Raw genomic sequence first — 17334 nt, 5'->3', positions numbered from 1 at the left:
ATGATTAAAATTTCCATAATTAAAGTGCCAGTTTTTCCCATCATAAAGTGCTAATACAATACTAGTAAAATACAGAGAAATAGACATTTATAACCATTAGTCAACCATAATGTATCACTAATCATGCCCTATATACAAACGCTAAAAAATACCATAGAAACCAAAATCCAAACATTAGATAGCTTAGCAACCAGAATTGCCTTTCATTATCATGACCATCATCATCATCGTCGCCGTTTTCAACATCATCGTCAGGACCCACACACACACACACACACACACACCAGGAAAGAGGCTTGTGCTCCATCCGTAATTGGATGGGTTGCAGTGTTTGTTTCTCAGTCCCTGTTGTAACAATATCTGGAACACACCTCAAAGTCCCTGAGGGTGGACATCGGGATGGGGCCCAGAAATGTTTTCCCTGGGTCCCTGAATGACCAAAGGGAGACCTGGTTGTTCTTGAGTACAACAACAGTAAACACCTGTTTTATTTTCACAAAGTTTCAATTGTTGAATACTAAGGGTAACCAGAGAACAGTTAACTGGGGACTGAGGCCAAATCCCCAAGATTTGTGGGTCAGTGGTTAATGTCAATTTAAGGGTTTGAGGCAAGTGGTAGTAATGGTTGGGGTAAGTGTGCAATCAATTAATATGTCACATACCCAAAAGTGACCTATGACACTGTGCGTCTCAAATGATAGCGTTCTTGTTTAATATAGTAAATGTTTCATTTACCGATCAAATAAATAATAAAACATAATTAATACACGTTTACCTTTTACGACCATACGTACACAGTGTATACTTAGCAAACCTACAGTCTTCAACATGGCCTTGGGAAGTCGTGTGACATGGCCTTGGGAAGTCGTGTGACAGTGGTGTGATGACATCACACCACTGCAGTGGTTGCTGTCTGTGTCTTGAAGCCAGGCCAATGGCAAATGATAAAAATACACATACTAAGGGTACCAATAATCACTATTGGACATCAATACATTACTACGACAAATCTATTGTCTGTGGTAAAATTAGTTAAATGAGCTCAAGCTGGATAATGAGTTTGCACACCTCCCACTCAAATCAGCAGAGGGGGAACTTTATGGTCCAAAGTTGTCTGGTTCTGTTTGAGGTTAAAAGGGAGTTCCTCCATAATAATGTAATGTCTCAATCTTACTATGTAAAGTGTCTTGAGATGACGTGTCTGTGACGTGAGCTTCTCATTCATCCAGGTTATAGTTATCCACGAGGGTGTTGAATCATCTGCAACTTCTATTCACGTTTCACCTTCATCCAAGAGGCTTCTTCAGTTCTAACAGATGTGGTATATTTAACCTCTGGGGAGTGTGGGCGGAGCGTGTTAATGCTCCAGACTCTTTCAACGGACGTTGTTGAGATGACCCGCGTTGTGATTTTTGGTGCTATACAATTGAAATTGAATTGAGTAGATTTGAACCAAACTATGGATCATTTTAACATTTCTCAAGCTTTGATATTTTCATGTTAAACGTTGTTTACTCTCACTCCTCAGGGCTCTAAATCCCTCCTCACAACCTGTGGGGACACAGAGCCAGCCCTAGCTTCTAAGGGGCCCTAAGCAGAATTTCATTTTTGATAGATTTACAGTAGAAATAAATTTTCAGTTGTCCAAGGAGCTTAAAAAAATATTGTACTATGCAGTAAATATCAAAGTGCAGAGTCTACATTATAGGACTTTGAACTCACCACCCCATACGGACAAACCTGTTTAAACAGTGGCCAAAGTATGACTAAAACCAAAGTCCATTTTTGTTGAGTGAACAGCGATCAACATCAGCATGTCTGTGAGTATCACCATATAACCCCATTTCGAAGTTAAATAGAGAATGTTAACTGTATACAATAACATTTTATGATTAATGGGAAGAAACAACTACAAAGTGAGGAGCAATGTACCGTGTGCCTCAGAGTTGAAATTGTGTTTCAGACATGTCCTTACTTTGACAATCCAGCCACAGTGATCATGGGTGCACTTTCAAATTGGCCAGCAGAATAATAGGCAGGAATTTTCAGCCTCACTCCAACTGGACATGTATATTCTACTGCAGGCAATTTACTGCTGCACACTGATGTAGTTCAATTCTCAATCAAGTCTGCTGTGATGTTTTCTTTATTTTGTTGAAAATGGCACCAATCAATATTTTTATATCAATTAAGGATTTAAAATGTAACGTATACGATGTCACACACAGTGATGAACACAGGGAACTGGCTCAGTCCTTTATATGGTGAAACTGAATATGTCTATGTTGTCTATTTTGCTGCCCCAATATGGCTAATTTAATAAATGCATGTTTAAACTTTGTTTGTATAATGGGGTGGAGAGGAAACCAACCAGTACAAAGAAAGTGCTCCGCTGTCACATCACATTTGCTTAAAGTTTTAACTTTCTCAACTACTTCACGTCGCACTGCTGAGTCTTGGCATCAAGCACTAGTATGTCTATTAAAGTTTTATTCACAGGGAGTCATATGTGTTTTCATCAAATTATCCTTTTTAACATTTCATGGGTCCTCTCGATCTATGGGGCCCCTACGCCTTTCTGTGAATAGGAGGATCAACCTTGAGAGATCCACATCATACAGACTCTTATATGTAGATCCAAACTTTTTGTCCACAGGGGTCAGTCAGCATGGAGGTGTGTCCCCCTCCCTCAGGCCTTGAAGCAGAGTATGAGACACTTTTCACCACTGATTCTCTCCTCTTCCTTCATGAGCTGATCTCCACATTTAATGAGGAGGTGGATCAGGTGAGACAGCTGGAAAAGCCATTTTATGGAATGAATGAATTAATGAATTGACTTTAATTTAATTCAGGATGAGACGTCTGCTCTTCTCTCCTCTCCTCAGTTCCTGTGGTTGAGAGTTTCCAGGAAGGCCCACTTGGAGCTTTCAGGGGACCTGCCCAGCTTCCTGGAACACACCACACATATCAGGAAAGACCCGAACTGGAGGGTGCTCCCTGTTCCCCCTAGACTCCAGAGAAGACATGTGGATATTGGGGATATGGCCCCCTGCGACACCCAGCGATTCGTCAAAGCTCTCAAGTCACCAGCACAAGGCATACAGGTACCAACAATCACCTGCCTGTGACCATTCAGGACCAACCCAATAACTGTGCTCATTAAATATGACATTTTAATTGCTAATGTACATTCTTACATATTACATCATTGTTCATTTCTTGAAGATGACGATTTTCAAGAAAGAGGCCCAGCAGCCTGCAACCTGGGCTCCATATGGTTTTTGGAATCCCTGATCCACCATGCTATATATACCCAGAGGCGATTCTAAAGTATGTTGGGGCCCCAGGCAAAAAAAACCCAAGGGGGCCCCTCGAACCAGCGTAAATCACCCTTATGTAATAAATAATCTATCTATTTAAAAACTATTCATTGATTAATATTTACATTTCAGGGACAAATTTAACATAGTTCCAATACAGATGATGCACCATGGCTACTAAGGTTTTAACATTTACAGCGCAATGAAGATTTCAGTTTCATAAAACCACAGGCCTACTGCACAGACATGAAAAAAATACATTTAAATACCCTCAGCAAACATCACAGTAAACAAAAGAATTAATGTGACGCTAGTGGATGTTACGTTATTCAAGTGTCTCTCCTCCACAGTTAAGGCTAGACTAGCAGCATTTAGTTATGTAGTATTAAATTTAATCATTATTATCTGTTCAATTTACCATTGTCTTGCTTTTTTTATCCTCTTCCTGTTTTTTCTTCTTTCTTTTTTCCCATTGTCACTGCTGTACTTATCAAGTTTGTCAGCCCTCGGCAGTCGCCTGCCTTGCCTGCTGGCAAGCGTGGCCTCTGTATATACCGTTGTTGATGCATTCTTGATTTTCGTAGCAGTCTCACTAATCCAGACTAGTGCAGATGGCTGTTCCCTGATTTAATCCCAGAGGTTAGTTGGCATGGAAATGCAAATAATTAATGAAAAACTGACAAGAACACTAGTTTATTTTGAGTAAGTCCCATAAACATCGTGCTGCAGTCAGAAATACTCAGTAGCACCAAATGTGAGTATAGCCACAGCTTGTGTGAATGAATATAGAATAACACCAGCCTTAACCTTAAAATGAATGATGTTTGTACAGGACATGACTGTGTCCTGAAGATTGAAGTCCTCTCTCTGGTTTCTGCAGGTTGATTTTGACGATGGGAACTGTCCTACGTACTACAACCAGATCAGAGGCATTCACAATGTTGTCAAGGCAGTGCACAACCAATTTCCCAGTAAGTTGTTCCCTTTACATTAATACTGATATTGACACTGCCACTTCACATAGCTGAGAACATTGGTTGAGGATGCACAACACACATGCACTTGAGTGTTCCAGATGTGGATGGGAGCCACCGTCACTGTGCAAATTGTAGCGTAGGTAAACTATCAGTGACCAAATTGCTCGTCCGGCGCCAGACGGGATAAATAAAAAGTTTTATTCCTGTCACTTGGAAACGTTTTAAATAAATAATATGGTCAAAACCCTACTACTCACCCTGGCTACAAAATGTACTAAACAAAAGTCAAAACATCAAAGAAGATTCATCAAATAATAGTAAGTGTAAGTGTTTGTGTGGGGAAGGTCCAAGGGGGACATGAACATTGATGATAGGAGGCAGGTATATAGAGGCAGCCAGGGGAGTTGAAAGATCCCAGAGCTGTTCCAGCAGGTCCACAGAATATCTGAAGGTGAAAGGATCAATCTCCAAAACCCACTCCACAGTTCAGCAAGTTCCCTTTATAGAAGGAATATGATTTGTCTGGTTTCTTGGCTTTGACTCTTCACTTGTTTCAAAGCCAGATTTAACTGCTTGATTCTCATCTGGTTACTCTCACTCCTCTTTCAGCCTGTCCTTCTCCATGTTTTTCTTTGTTAAGAGTTCCCTCTCCTTCCAGCTCCCAGGTCTGCACAGGGTTATAATCTCCCTCCTCCCTCCTTCCTACCCTTCATTTCCTGTCCTTTCTGCTACAACGTGTTCCCAAGAACCTCACTGTTCATCTGCTTCCCTGTTCACAGATGTTCCACACATATCTCAGGCTCCAGTGCTGATGCTGCGGCCCCGTGCTTGGAACATGGTGGAGCACAACATGATGGTAGTGCAGCATCCTCCACTTCACTCCATTAATTCACTGATCACTGATTCTGTTGGGTGGAAATCTGTCTGGGAAAGTGGTTTATTTGATAGTGACTTTCACCACTGACTTGATTTTCCAATAGCTTGAGAGTTACAATGTGTTCTGAGAGTCAAAGGATTTTAATTCTCGTGGGAGACTCCCAGTGTTCGTATTGTAAAAAAAATCTGCTATCAGGATAGCTCAGAACATGACATGTTTCACTGCTTTTGAATTATATAATTAAGACAAACACATCTTAATTGATAAGATGATTCTTGTGTTTTCATACAAAATATAGAAAAATAAAATGGCTCTTACATTTCTTCCCCATATTTGCAGTAAAGAGAGTTTATGGAGATTATTTATCTGTGTATCAGCATTTTTTTTAATGGTAATTTCTGATGCACATGTCAGTATTTATAAGGCGTTATAGTGGCAGGGAAAAGCCTCTCTGTACTAAACTAAAATACATGTGGCACCAGGCACAGAATACCTGCTCGTACTCGACAACGCCACCTCCTGTTAAAGGGCAGGAGGATCCTTTGAAACCAGTAGTGTGTCTGGTGACCAACTCTTAGTTCCCCAAACAGGGACAGTAAGAAAGAGGCGTGTGTTTATTTAAAAAAAAAATAGGTTTTAAGTTTATCAACAATAATCAATGTTAAAACAAAATAACAAAGGCACGAGGCAACCTGCGAAATAAGCGACGTGTTTGGATGGGTGGCAAACGAAATCCTCAAATTAGGAAGGTCGGGCCTACCCGCACCCACCAGGGAAGCCTGTGGGAGACAGAAGAGGGAGACAGCAGAAGCATGCACTACACACAATATCAATAAAAAGCCACAGTAAAATATCATGCAGTGTTAGGGTTACACATACACAAAAGTATCACCCTGTGCAGTCCCACCACGAGGAGAGGGTGGTGTGTCGACGTGGGCCCGGCCTTGTACAGGGTGGGCGTTGCTCACAGAGCAGAGGATAAAAAGGATTCCCATCCCCACACAAAATATAGCTCTTTCACTGCAGGTGAACCTCAAATGCCAAAATCAACAATTAAACAACATGTCCTAAGAACCAAAGACCAAAAGAGAATGATAAAATTAGGATAACAAACAGTGGCTGGTCTGGTCTGGTCTGTTCAGGGAGACACTCACTCCCCTAGCGCAGTGACACAGCCGGAGGAAGGACTCCAGTCCTGTGTCACGTCACGAACTGAAACATACAAATACATTTGGTGATGAACAACACATTACAGTCACTGTTCAATACAGCTGAAAACTACATTACTAGGCCCGGATCAATTGCGCGCACAAACGAAAACACGCGCCCCACACACACACACACACACACACACACACACACACACACACACACACACACACACACACAAGCCGCACAAACAAAGCAGAGCAAGGACCCGCGCCAGAATCATTCAGGGGCTTTAACCGTTCTGCACGTTACCGTCAATCTTTCCTGGTTCCCCTTGTGAAAGACGGAGCGCTTGCATCAGCTATCAGCTGTCAGCCAGACAAACTTTTAACGTGTCCTGATCACTGGCTGCTCATCACCTGATTGGGTCATGTGACCACACACGTACACACAGGCTGCCACATACAGAAGAAAGAATTCCGATCCACCAGGTGAGGTCAGGTGAGAGTGCTCTTTCACACCTTTTTCTGTGATCGCGGAGAACACAGCTACACGTAGCACTCAGGTAGATACTCGGACTGCAGAAAGTCTCGACACCTTTTTGGCCGAGCTACGGAAAAAATGAGCAAAATCATACCACTTTCCTGGAAAACCAATGGCTACACCACATATCCAATCACACAAGTCAGGTCATCTTGACCCAGTGGACAATGTCCTCACCAGCACTTCCCTCTCTCTTACAGGTCATCTTTCAGTCCTCACTTAGTGGCTCTCTTGGTGATGATGACACTAACATGGCAACAAGTCAGGCAATGAATTCTAGCACAAATCCGACAAAAAATGATCCATACATTAAAAAAAACATTTTCTGTTTGTCAGGTGGAGGGCAAGGAGGCCCCTGGTCCTCTCTTTGACTTTGGACTGCTTATGTTTCACTGTGGAAAGACGCTGTTTGACAATAAGAGTGGACCCTTTTTCTACCTATCGAAAGTAAAATACATAAACACACATACACACACACACACACATTTGTATAATATGAATGTAGTCAACATAAAACTCACCTGTGTCTCGGTTTTTGCAGGTGGAGAGCTTTATGGAGGCCAGACTATGGAACAAGATATTTGTCTGGACACAACAGAAGGTCTGCACATTTCACACTGTTTATGCACAAGTCTTTTTCAGTTTCTTTGAGATCATGTACTAATATTCTGTTCAGTTCAGCTGACAGTAAGCATGTCTGGTCATGTAGTTGTGAGAACAGCTCCGACTGTGTCTATGTAAATTTAAAGCAAAGAGAGAAAGCGAGAGAAAACCACAAAAGTCAACTGCCATTAATGTGGTCATTGCTAGATGTATTTCATTTATCCGTTTATGGGAATAGTAGGTTTCTATGATGTAGTATTAGCCACTTCAAAACTCTTCATACAGTCTGCATCACCAGCATGCATCTGGGCCAAACAATTACATATAACCTCCAAAACTCACTCTAATCCCCACAACACTTCGTACATGACCAGAACACTGGCAACAATCTCACTCAGAAAGCAAAACACCGTCAGTCATAACACACTGACTTAAAACATTAACAACAGGGAGCATCACATAAATGATGAACTTTTATCTTTGAAGTTTGAATAATTAATCAAATAAATCGGATTATGAAATGATATATAGATTTAAAAAAAATGTTTACTTTATTGACTGTACTAAAGTATATGTAAGAAGAATGAATCAGATCATGACTTCAATATCCTTTCATTTATTTCTGTATCTTTACATATAGTAATTTACTTGTGCTAAATAAAAGGTTGAAACAAAAAATCCAAAAATTCCTGTTCTGCAATAATGCTTAAAAAATCCTAACATGTATATTATAATCACTCATACTGTGCAGAACTGGGAGGGTTCTAGTTCTTCCTCTCTCCTGCATGTCGAAACAGATGTTCTGCCCACAACTGAGTCCAGTTCTGCTGGAGGTTTCTTCCTTTTACAGTAAAAAGGGATTTAAAAATAAAATTGAATTGAATTGCATTTGGCCACAAGCGGTGTTGGTCTTCCTCTCCTTTGTCCTCCTCGCGACCTCCCTCTCTCTCTGACACTCTTCTTTTCCCACCAACCATTCTTCCATGATCCATGATTCCAAACAAAATCCTTCCGGGGCTGTCCTCTTGTGTCTGTTTGGTAACGCGACTAAATTTCTGATAATTTGATGTTAGGAATGATTATTTAATTGCATATAGTTTATACATTTTATATTTTTTTTTTTATAGTTTCTGCAGTTTCTGTTTTGATGGTGTTTCTAACAGTTTTGTTACAGTGTGTTAGCATTTGAAAAATATGCTACAAATATGTAATGCTTTGCATTAGGTGGAGTATGAATGAAAAAAGAGTTCATGGATTTTGGAAAATGTGGTCATTGAATGCATTTTGTGTGAAAACTGGAAAATGTTTGGTCCACGGAGAATTCTGTTTCACTGACTGGGTGTTTTGAAAAAATAGTCCCATTCAAGCAGGGATGGACTGGGACTAAAAAACAGCCCTGGACTTTCCCCCCAAATAGGCCCTACCACCACTAACTGTGCAGATTGACACGTAGCACCATAATAATGGGCAAATTCGATATGTTTTAATATGCGGTGTGATCAGTTCTTGAGCAATTTAAACAGGGACGAATGGGTGTGAATTTGGACATTGGCTGGGTTAAATGACACGATCATGATAGTTGCAATACTTAATTTGTCTTCATTCATTTAAGGAATACAGAAATCATATTTTGAGAATAAAATTAATGACAACTTTACATTGCTTGCGTGTGTGTGTGTGTGTGTGCGCGTGCATGCGTGTGTGTGTGTGTGTGTTACTAGCTAAGCCTTCCACTGGGCAGCATCAAGGCAACGGTGCTAATTGAAAATGTACTGGCAGCGTTTGAGATGGAGGAGATTCTCTATGAGCTGCGGGACCATTCAGCAGGACTCAACTGTGGCATCTGGGATTATTCAGCCTCCATCATCAATAAGTTTGGTGAGACAAACAAACTCAACTTCCCTGTGAACTTCCACTGAACCTTTGAGCACAATCCTTCTTTAGGGGAAGTCAAATGTATTGTTACATTATTACCATGAACTTTTTACACTAGGTCATAATCACAAAGGCATTCTGTCCATCTGAAGTCAAGGGATTGTGTGTTCCTGCAGGACACCGGCCGGCCTTCATGCTGCCTGACCGCAGTAAATATGTCGACATAGAGAAACACTTTCTGCGTAGCTACATGGACCTGTTGGTTCAGACGTGCCACCGGCGGGGAGCAATGGCCACAGGAGGCATGTCTGCTAAGCTTCTACCTCGGGACACGCTCGGTGAACCCTACAGGACAATGTTGGCATCTGTCACCAGGTAGGAACTGTTGACACACATACAGGTGCAGCTCGAAGAATTCATTAAAGTGTGAAAGGTTTTCTCAGAAGTCTCCTGGGGAAGGGATGAAAGGATGATGGCTTCCTTCACTCCTCTTTCAAACCATCTGTCTCCAATGTCCAAAATTTGCAAATCAGTATCCACAAAGGAGTGTGCCTGTTGGAAGACAGCTGAGTCTTGCCCTGAGGAGCTGCTGCCCTGTGTTGAGCCATGAGTTGGTTTAGTTTCTCCAATATACAGGTCGCCACATTCCTCGCTGTATTGGAATGTGCATATACTAAGTTGCATTTCTGTTCTGTGGTATGTGATCTTTGGGGTGACCCAGTCTTTGTCTTAATATTTTACTGGGTTTGAGAAAAACACAGTGACGATGCATGTTGAAGATCCTCCTGAGTGTTTCAGATACGCAGATTGTTGTTGCGCCTGTTCTTCTTCTCTTCAACAGTTGGTGTTTTTCCTGGATCTTGTAACAGTTTTCACAAAGGTCCAGTTTGGGTTACCACACACTTTAAGTTCTTCAGGTCTTCACTAGGGCACTGGTGGGTACATTATCAGCTCTGTGTTGCAGAGTTCTGGTAACTCCCAGTTTGTGTTCCAGTGGATGGTGTGAGTCGAAGAGCATGTACTGGTCTGTGTGAGCGGGTTTCCTGTTTACTCCCAAAAAAAGGCAAACTGTTCCCTGTTCCCCTCCCTGGTGAACTTGATGTTTCTGTCCACAGCGTTGATTTGTGCAGTGAAAGGATTTTGATTTTGACCCATGTGTCATCCACATATCTGAACCAGTGGCTTGGTGTTGTTCCCCTGACAAAATTCCGGGGCCTCTTGCTTTATTCTTCTTCCATGTACTGTAGATGTTGTCCACAAGAGGAGATACTGGAGAGCCCATTGCACTGCCATGTTTTTGCCTGCAAATTCTCTCTTTATACTGGAAGTAGGTGATGTTCAGGCAGAGATCCAAAAGTTGACACATTTGGACTTATCCAGAAGGGGATAAGATGGAGGCTAGATATTTCACACACACACACACACACACACACACACACACACATTTGAGGTTGATTGGATTAATTCCAAAGGAGGAGTTTGTTAAAGTACAAATCATAGCAATGGGGAAAAATGAATTCAAAATGGCAGATTTGGGGTGTTATGACCCATTTAATATACAATTTTCCCCCAGACCAGTTGTGTGTAAGTTTTCTAGCATGTGCAGGCCATCAAAATGGCTCAAAAGATGGAGAAATATAAAGACTCTATGAAACCCTCGCACTGTTCTTGAGTCTTTGAGGACAGTGTCTTTTTCAAACTGTCTGACTGATGTCACATCACACTGAACTGGTGATGTTAGGTCAATCTGAGGCATTATATCAGTCAAAAGTAATTTCTTACTTTATTATATCATGTAAATTAACAGCGCATGAGGGAATCATCAGTTTAGAGTTACCCTGGGGATGTTGACAGATAAAACTTTTTTAATTTGGAATATGTTGACCTCCATGATGTTGTTTTCTTCCACCGTTTAGACTGAAGTTGCTGGAAATCAAGGCAGGTGTGGATGGTTTCATGGTTTATGACCTGAGCTTGATCGAACCCATGCAGGAAGTAAGTACTGGATAATGAGCCACATAATGGTTTCTATAAATACAGAGAAGACAATAATGACTTACTGTAGCCCAGGTTCCTTCCATTTCCCATGATCCTCTTTGAGATGTTATACACCTCGACTGGAGGGCACCTGTGGTAAATTTACCTTGTATGAGGTCTCACAGCTGACAATGTATATCAGAGCAAAAAGATCTGGGGAAGGATATTAAAAAATCTGCAGCATATAATTCTGCACGAGCCACAGTGGCCTCCATAATTCTTACATGAAAGATATTTGGAACAAGCAGGAATATTTCTAGAACTTGTCGCCTCCCCAAACTGAGCAATCAGGGGAGAGGGGCCTGCGAAATAAATAGGAATTATCTGCCTGGCAAATAATCAGTCGTCCATTGTCTGTTCAGCCTTTTTCCAATAATTGGAAGGGTTTTTGTTTAATAAATTTAAAAGCCTCTCCTGAGGGAAGACACATGAAATAATGACATCCATTTTAGCATATGACTACAATGTAATAACTTGTGATAAAATGAACAGATCTGATTTACATGCACTGTATGTTTTTGCTAATTCTATTCGACCTCTTCCAGCTCTTCAAACTTCACACTGAAGGTGATAATCAACTTCAGCAGCTTCGACATGATGTGTCCGTGAGTCCTGAAGACCTGCTGTCCATGCCATCGGTCAGTCAATCCCAGACCTGAACTGTCCCAGACCTGAACTGTCCCAGACCTGAACTGACCCAGACCTGAACTAGTCCCAGACCTGAACTGTCCCAGACCTGAACTGTCCCAGACCTGAACTGGTCCAGACCTGAACTGACACAGACCTGAACTGACCCAGACCTGAACTGGTCCCAGACCTGAACTGTCCCGGACCTGAACTGACCCAGACCTGAACTGGTCCCAGACCTGAACTGACCCAGACCTGAACTGGTCCCAGACCCGAACTGTCCCAGACCTGAACTGACCCAGACCCGAACAGTCCCATACATGAACTGTCCCAGACCTGAACTGGTCCCAGACCTGAACTGTCCCCAGACCTGAACTGGTCCAGACCTGAACTGGTCCAGAGCCGAACTGACCCCAGAGCCGAACAGTCCCATACATGAACTGTCCCAGACCTGAACTGGTCCCAGACCTGAACTGGTCCAGACCTGAACTGGTCCCAGACCTGAACTGTCCCAGACCTGAACTGACCCAGACCCGAACAGTCCCAGACCTGAACTGACCCAGACCTGAACTGGTCCCAGACCTGAACTGTCCCAGACCTGAACTGACCCAGACCCGAACAGTCCCATACATGAAGTGTCCCAGACCTGAACTGACCCAGACCCGAACAGTCCCATACATGAACTGTCCCAGACCTGAACTGGTCCCAGACCTGAACTGTCCCCAGACCTGAACTGGTCCAGACCTGAACTGGTCCAGAGCCGAACTGACCCCAGACCCGAACAGTCCCATACATGAACTGTCCCAGACCTGAACTGGTCCCAGACCTGAACTGTCCCCAGACCTGAACTGGTCCAGACCTGAACTGGTCCAGAGCCGAACTGGTCCAGAACTGAACTGGTCCAGACCTGAACTGGTCCAGAACTGAACTGTCCCATACCTGAGCTGTCCCAGACCTGAACTGCAGAATTATGTGACAACCCAGAATGTTTTTGCTTTCTGTAGTTGTTAGTAGAAGGAAATTAAAATCCCCTTAGAAAAGATGCATATGTGAAAATTGAAAGATAAAAATAAACACCATATTTTATCTTGGTCAGGTGTTTTCCACCATGAGTAGTTTAACTCTTCCTTGAGAGATGACCAGCGTTCTTTGAAAAGACATTCCCTTGTTAATTGTTTTGATCGTGGTGTTGCTCCATAGATCTTGATTTGGGTTTAGAACTGAACTCAGAACATTACACAGAGTAAGACAGAATGAAAATGCAATACTGACCTTATTAACCTCATATAAAATAACAGGATATGCCGTATTGGTCTCCAACAATGAACTATAATCTGATGTAGTTTATCTTCCCTCAGGGAGGAGTCACCCTTCATGGTTTGAAGTACAACATTGCAGTCGGTGTCCTCTTTATTAAATCTTGGCTGTCAGGTTAGTACATTCTCATCTTTAGGTGCAGACGTATGAAGTGTGAAGTCATAGTTTCTGTTATAACGCTGCTTTTTCCTAGGTGAAGGCGTATTTTTCTACAGAGGCAATGTTGAAGATTCAGCCACAGCAGAGATTTCCAGATCACAGGTAGACTTAGTGCACAATGTGTCGCCCATGGAGGAGGTCATTTATAGCTGTATTGAGATCTGTGCTCAATCAGAGCAATCAAGGGTTTGAACTTATAGATGCACTCCCGGATTTTGTTATTGTTCCCAACAGCATCATCCTGGGCATAATTTACCACAAATACAAATCCTCTACATATACCTTTTATTCCAAGAAAATTATTCAAAGGTTTTAATTCTATAATTAATTGTTTGAAGTCTAACATCTTCAAACAGTTTGACATACCAGTTCCAGTGAAGCAGATAAAGCTTCTGGATTTGAAGTTGCCATGTCAACGGTTGGTTAGAGTCACGGGTGATCGACTTGTCAAGCCTCACTCCAATACATCAAGAGCGAGGAGAGTTTGGACAGCGAGGGGGAGCAGATAAACATTCAGCTTATTCACCACAACGCCATATTTTGCTCTTCAGTCTCTGTCTTCACTCTCTCAATTCCTGCGCTCGTTTATATTGTGTGTGCGCTCTTGTATCAAAGACAGTCATCTGACGCCATGACAAACCAATGGGTGACTTCACGTCTCATGCACAAGATTGTGGACCCCCATTATCCACCTCTTTGAAAAGTGGTTTACGGTAGATTTCTTTCTTTAAAGTTTGTGTTGTAAATACATATTTCTTGATTGGAATGTGTGTGTGTGTGTGTCCGTGTGTGTGTGTGTGTGTGTGTGTGCCAGGTGTGGCAATGGATCCGTCATCAGGCTCAGGTGGAGGACGGTAGCAGGGTGAGCAGGCGGCTGGTTGTTGACCTTACAAAGGAGGTCATGGTCGAGCTCAACAGCTTGTGTCAATCTGTCAGGTTAGTTCTGTTGTGTATGTTCTGTTCTGTAGGTTCTGTAAGGTTAGTACTGTTCTGTAGGTTCTGTAAGGTTAGTACTGTTCTGTAGGTTCTGTCAGGTTAGTACTGTTCTGTAAGTTCTGTCAGGTTAGTTCTGTTCTGTAAGGTTAGTACTGTCCTGTAGGTTCTGTAAGGTTAGTTCTGTTCTGTAAGGTTAGTACTGTTCTGTAGGTTCTGTAAGGTTAGTTCTGTTCTGTAAGGTTAGTACTGTTCTGTAGGTTATGTCAGGTTAGTTCTGTTCTGTAAGGTTAGTTCTGTTCTGTAGGTTCTGTAAGGTTAGCGCTGTTCTGTAGGTTCTGTCAGGTTAGTTCTGTTCTCTGTCATTCTGTCAGGTTAGTTCTGTTGTGCATGTTCTGTTCTGTCAGGAAGTTCTGTAAGGTTAGTGCTGTTCTGTAGGTTCTGTAAGGTTAGTACTGTTCTGTCAGGTTAGTTCTGTTCTGTAAGGTTAGTTCTGTTCTGTAGGTTCTGTCAGGTTAGTACTGTTCTGTAGGTTCTGTCAGGTTAGTACTGTTCTGTAGGTTCTGTCAGGTTAGTTCTGTTCTGTAAGGTTAGTTCTGTTCTGTAGGTTCTGTCAGGTTAGTTCTGTTCTGTAAGGTTAGTTCTGTTCTGTAGGTTCTGTAAGGTTAGTTCTGTTCTGTGTCATTCTGTCAGGTTAGTTCGATTCTGTATGTTCTGTTCTGTAAGGTTTGTTCTGTTGTGCATGTTCTGTTCTGTCAGGTAGTTCTGTAAGGTTAGTGCTGTTCTGTAGGTTCTGTAAGGTTAGTACTGTTCTGTGTCATTCTGTCAGGTTAGTTATGTTCTGTATGTTCTGTTCTGAAAGGTTTGTTCGGTTCTGTAGGTTCTGTAAGGTTCGCAGTCGCAGATTCAAATTCAAAAAAAGTGCAGAGTTCAATAATTCATCGCTGAAATTTGGTTGCAGATGTCCCCCTATTTAAGTGCAATTGTCCTCATTTGGGCCACATACATGATTCACGAGATTTGATTTGAGAGAGAGATTGTTACCTTGAGTGGGTACTTACCTTCCAGCTGGTTATTGAATTGTAAAGTGTTGTTCTATTAATAAGTATAATTCTTGCTTAATTATGTTATGATGCATATATTACTTGACAAAGCCATTTAGTTCATACCAATTTAATATTAGGCTGTCATGTATGTTTCTAAGTGTTTATGCTGTTTAATCTTAGTCATTCCAGCTTGTGACTTTTATATTATTATTACATATTTTATTTTTTATTGTTTTTTGCATTTATAGTACACGAGTTATGCAAGGGATAGACATACCTATGTCTTTGTTTTTTTATGCCTAAAGAAAAGAAAAACATACTGTAAATGTACACATAAACATATAAACAGGAGCGCTCCCTCACTCAGAACAGAAGCTTGTGTGGAGGATCAACTGAACCATCAACCACAATCACCTTGTTAAATTTGAGAACAGTATGTATTTAACTCACATAGAATCAAAATCAAATCAAATGTAACCACAGAAATATAATAAAAAAATCTAAATAATGAAGCTGCTCTGGCAGCATAGAGATAGCCTGCCAGACTACAGTCTGGATCTCCTCCTTTGGGAAGTGATTCTACCTCCGGCAGAAAACTTGCCGGTCAAATCACAGCTGATTATCTGATAATGGGCGGGTTTCTACAGTGACGCTCACAGTACTGATGATGGAGCATTTGACTAAAAGTACCTGATATTTTCAAATTTCTCCCACGTAAGAGGTCCCAGACTAATGTGCATTTTGACATTAGCCAAGCTAACATAGAGAGGCTAAAATGGGAATTCTAGTGAAATAGAACAAAATATCTTGTCAAACTCAGATATTAAAGGCTTACCGGCCTCTCAGCTGATTTTCATGGGTGAGGAATTAAATAGTCTCATTCAGATCTCTCAGGCGTGTGCACAATGGAAAACCTCTGCTTCTTTTTTTTTACCATTTTGTCCAACCTTCATCTATCAGGGATTTTACTGGATCAATGCAAAGTTCCTTTTGCAGCAAATACTCTTCTGATTAAGTTAAACTCATATTTACATGTATTCATTTATCAGTTGTTTTATCCAAAGCCATTCACACCTTAGTGACAGCACTAAGGCTCCAGTCAAGTAGGAGTGCTTGAAATGAGTTCTAAAAGTTATTCATGAATCTGTCCTATAAGACTGTGTGTCTACTTCAGGGCGAAGCAGAGGCTAAACATTGCCGCAGACATGTTCCTGGAGGTGGTCCTCAAGAGAGATTTCCCAGAGTTCATCACTACCTATCTGAATCAGGACCACACCTTCCTCAGCTCTCGGAGCTCTGGGCGGGCGGAGGCCCTGGACAAACATGTGCACCGTTCCAACCTCTGACATTCCGGCTGGAACCTAGAGAGCCTAGGCTTAGGGGTTATGCTTTGTGAAATGTGTAATGCCATCTGTAGTGGCAGAACTAAGTGACGGCAGCAAGCGTGTAAGGTTAAGTTTCAGAAGATTCTGATTTCACTGTCTGTTCGTTAACCAGCCTTCATTTTACTGTATGTTGCATGAAAATGTTTTTCCAAATTCAAATTATACTTTATGATTATTATTTTTTGATGACATGGCCTTTAATTAAACCTTACTGTTTTTCTGCGGCTCTCAGTACAAGTCTTACTTCCTCCACCAAGGAGCTTCTCACCTGACCGATGGTTTGTAGGTGGTTGCTTTGTTTCTTTGTCAGGGAGTTACACAAATACTGCAGAACGGATTTCCACTATATTTGGTGGAAGGATGGGACACGGGCCAAAAAAGAGCCCTTCACTTGTTGGCACAGAAGTAGAAAAAGAGGCGGTGTCATTTGGTGCGGCTTGATTATATTTAAGCGGACTGTTGGGAGGAATGCTATTCTACTTCAGA

General features: G+C 41.8%; 1 protein-coding gene across 3 annotated transcripts; it reads left to right on the top strand.

The window, feature by feature from the left end:
- The first annotated feature begins 1746 nt into the window (after window positions 1-1746).
- mlsl (malate synthase-like) lies at window positions 1747-17072 on the top strand. 3 transcript variants are annotated; one of them, XM_035649562.2, is made up of 15 exons: window positions 1747-1820; window positions 2657-2785; window positions 2886-3104; window positions 4201-4291; window positions 5077-5153; window positions 7203-7313; window positions 7408-7467; window positions 9191-9347; window positions 9521-9719; window positions 11261-11339; window positions 11927-12019; window positions 13367-13439; window positions 13519-13586; window positions 14299-14420; window positions 16638-17072. In XM_035649562.2, exons 1-15 carry the CDS (start codon window positions 1815-1817, stop codon window positions 16807-16809), a joined length of 1656 nt encoding a protein of 551 aa, XP_035505455.1. In that variant the 5' UTR covers window positions 1747-1814; the 3' UTR covers window positions 16810-17072. The 3 variants fall into 3 exon arrangements, 2 of the variants coding, with proteins under 2 accessions (XP_035505455.1, XP_035505456.1); XR_004795936.2 differs by lacking the exon at window positions 13519-13586 and having other exon boundaries at window positions 16638-16765; XM_035649563.2 differs by lacking the exon at window positions 14299-14420.
- Window positions 17073-17334: the final 262 nt, after the last annotated feature.

Source organism: Scophthalmus maximus, chromosome 9, assembly GCF_022379125.1.
Source record: "Scophthalmus maximus strain ysfricsl-2021 chromosome 9, ASM2237912v1, whole genome shotgun sequence".
NCBI lineage: Eukaryota > Metazoa > Chordata > Actinopteri > Pleuronectiformes > Scophthalmidae > Scophthalmus > Scophthalmus maximus.
The sequence above is the reverse complement of the archived record's forward strand: the minus strand, read 5'-3'. Positions and strand labels throughout refer to the sequence as shown.

What these genes read in the sequence shown, in the direction of transcription:
- mlsl (XM_035649562.2), top strand. An exon ending in CACCAGCACAAGGCATACAG is followed by an intron (nt 3,105 to 4,200) that starts GTACCAACAATC and finishes TGGTTTCTGCAG; the next exon opens with GTTGATTTTGACGATGGGAA. An exon ending in TGGTGGAGCACAACATGATG is followed by an intron (nt 5,154 to 7,202) that starts GTAGTGCAGCAT and finishes TCTGTTTGTCAG; the next exon opens with GTGGAGGGCAAGGAGGCCCC.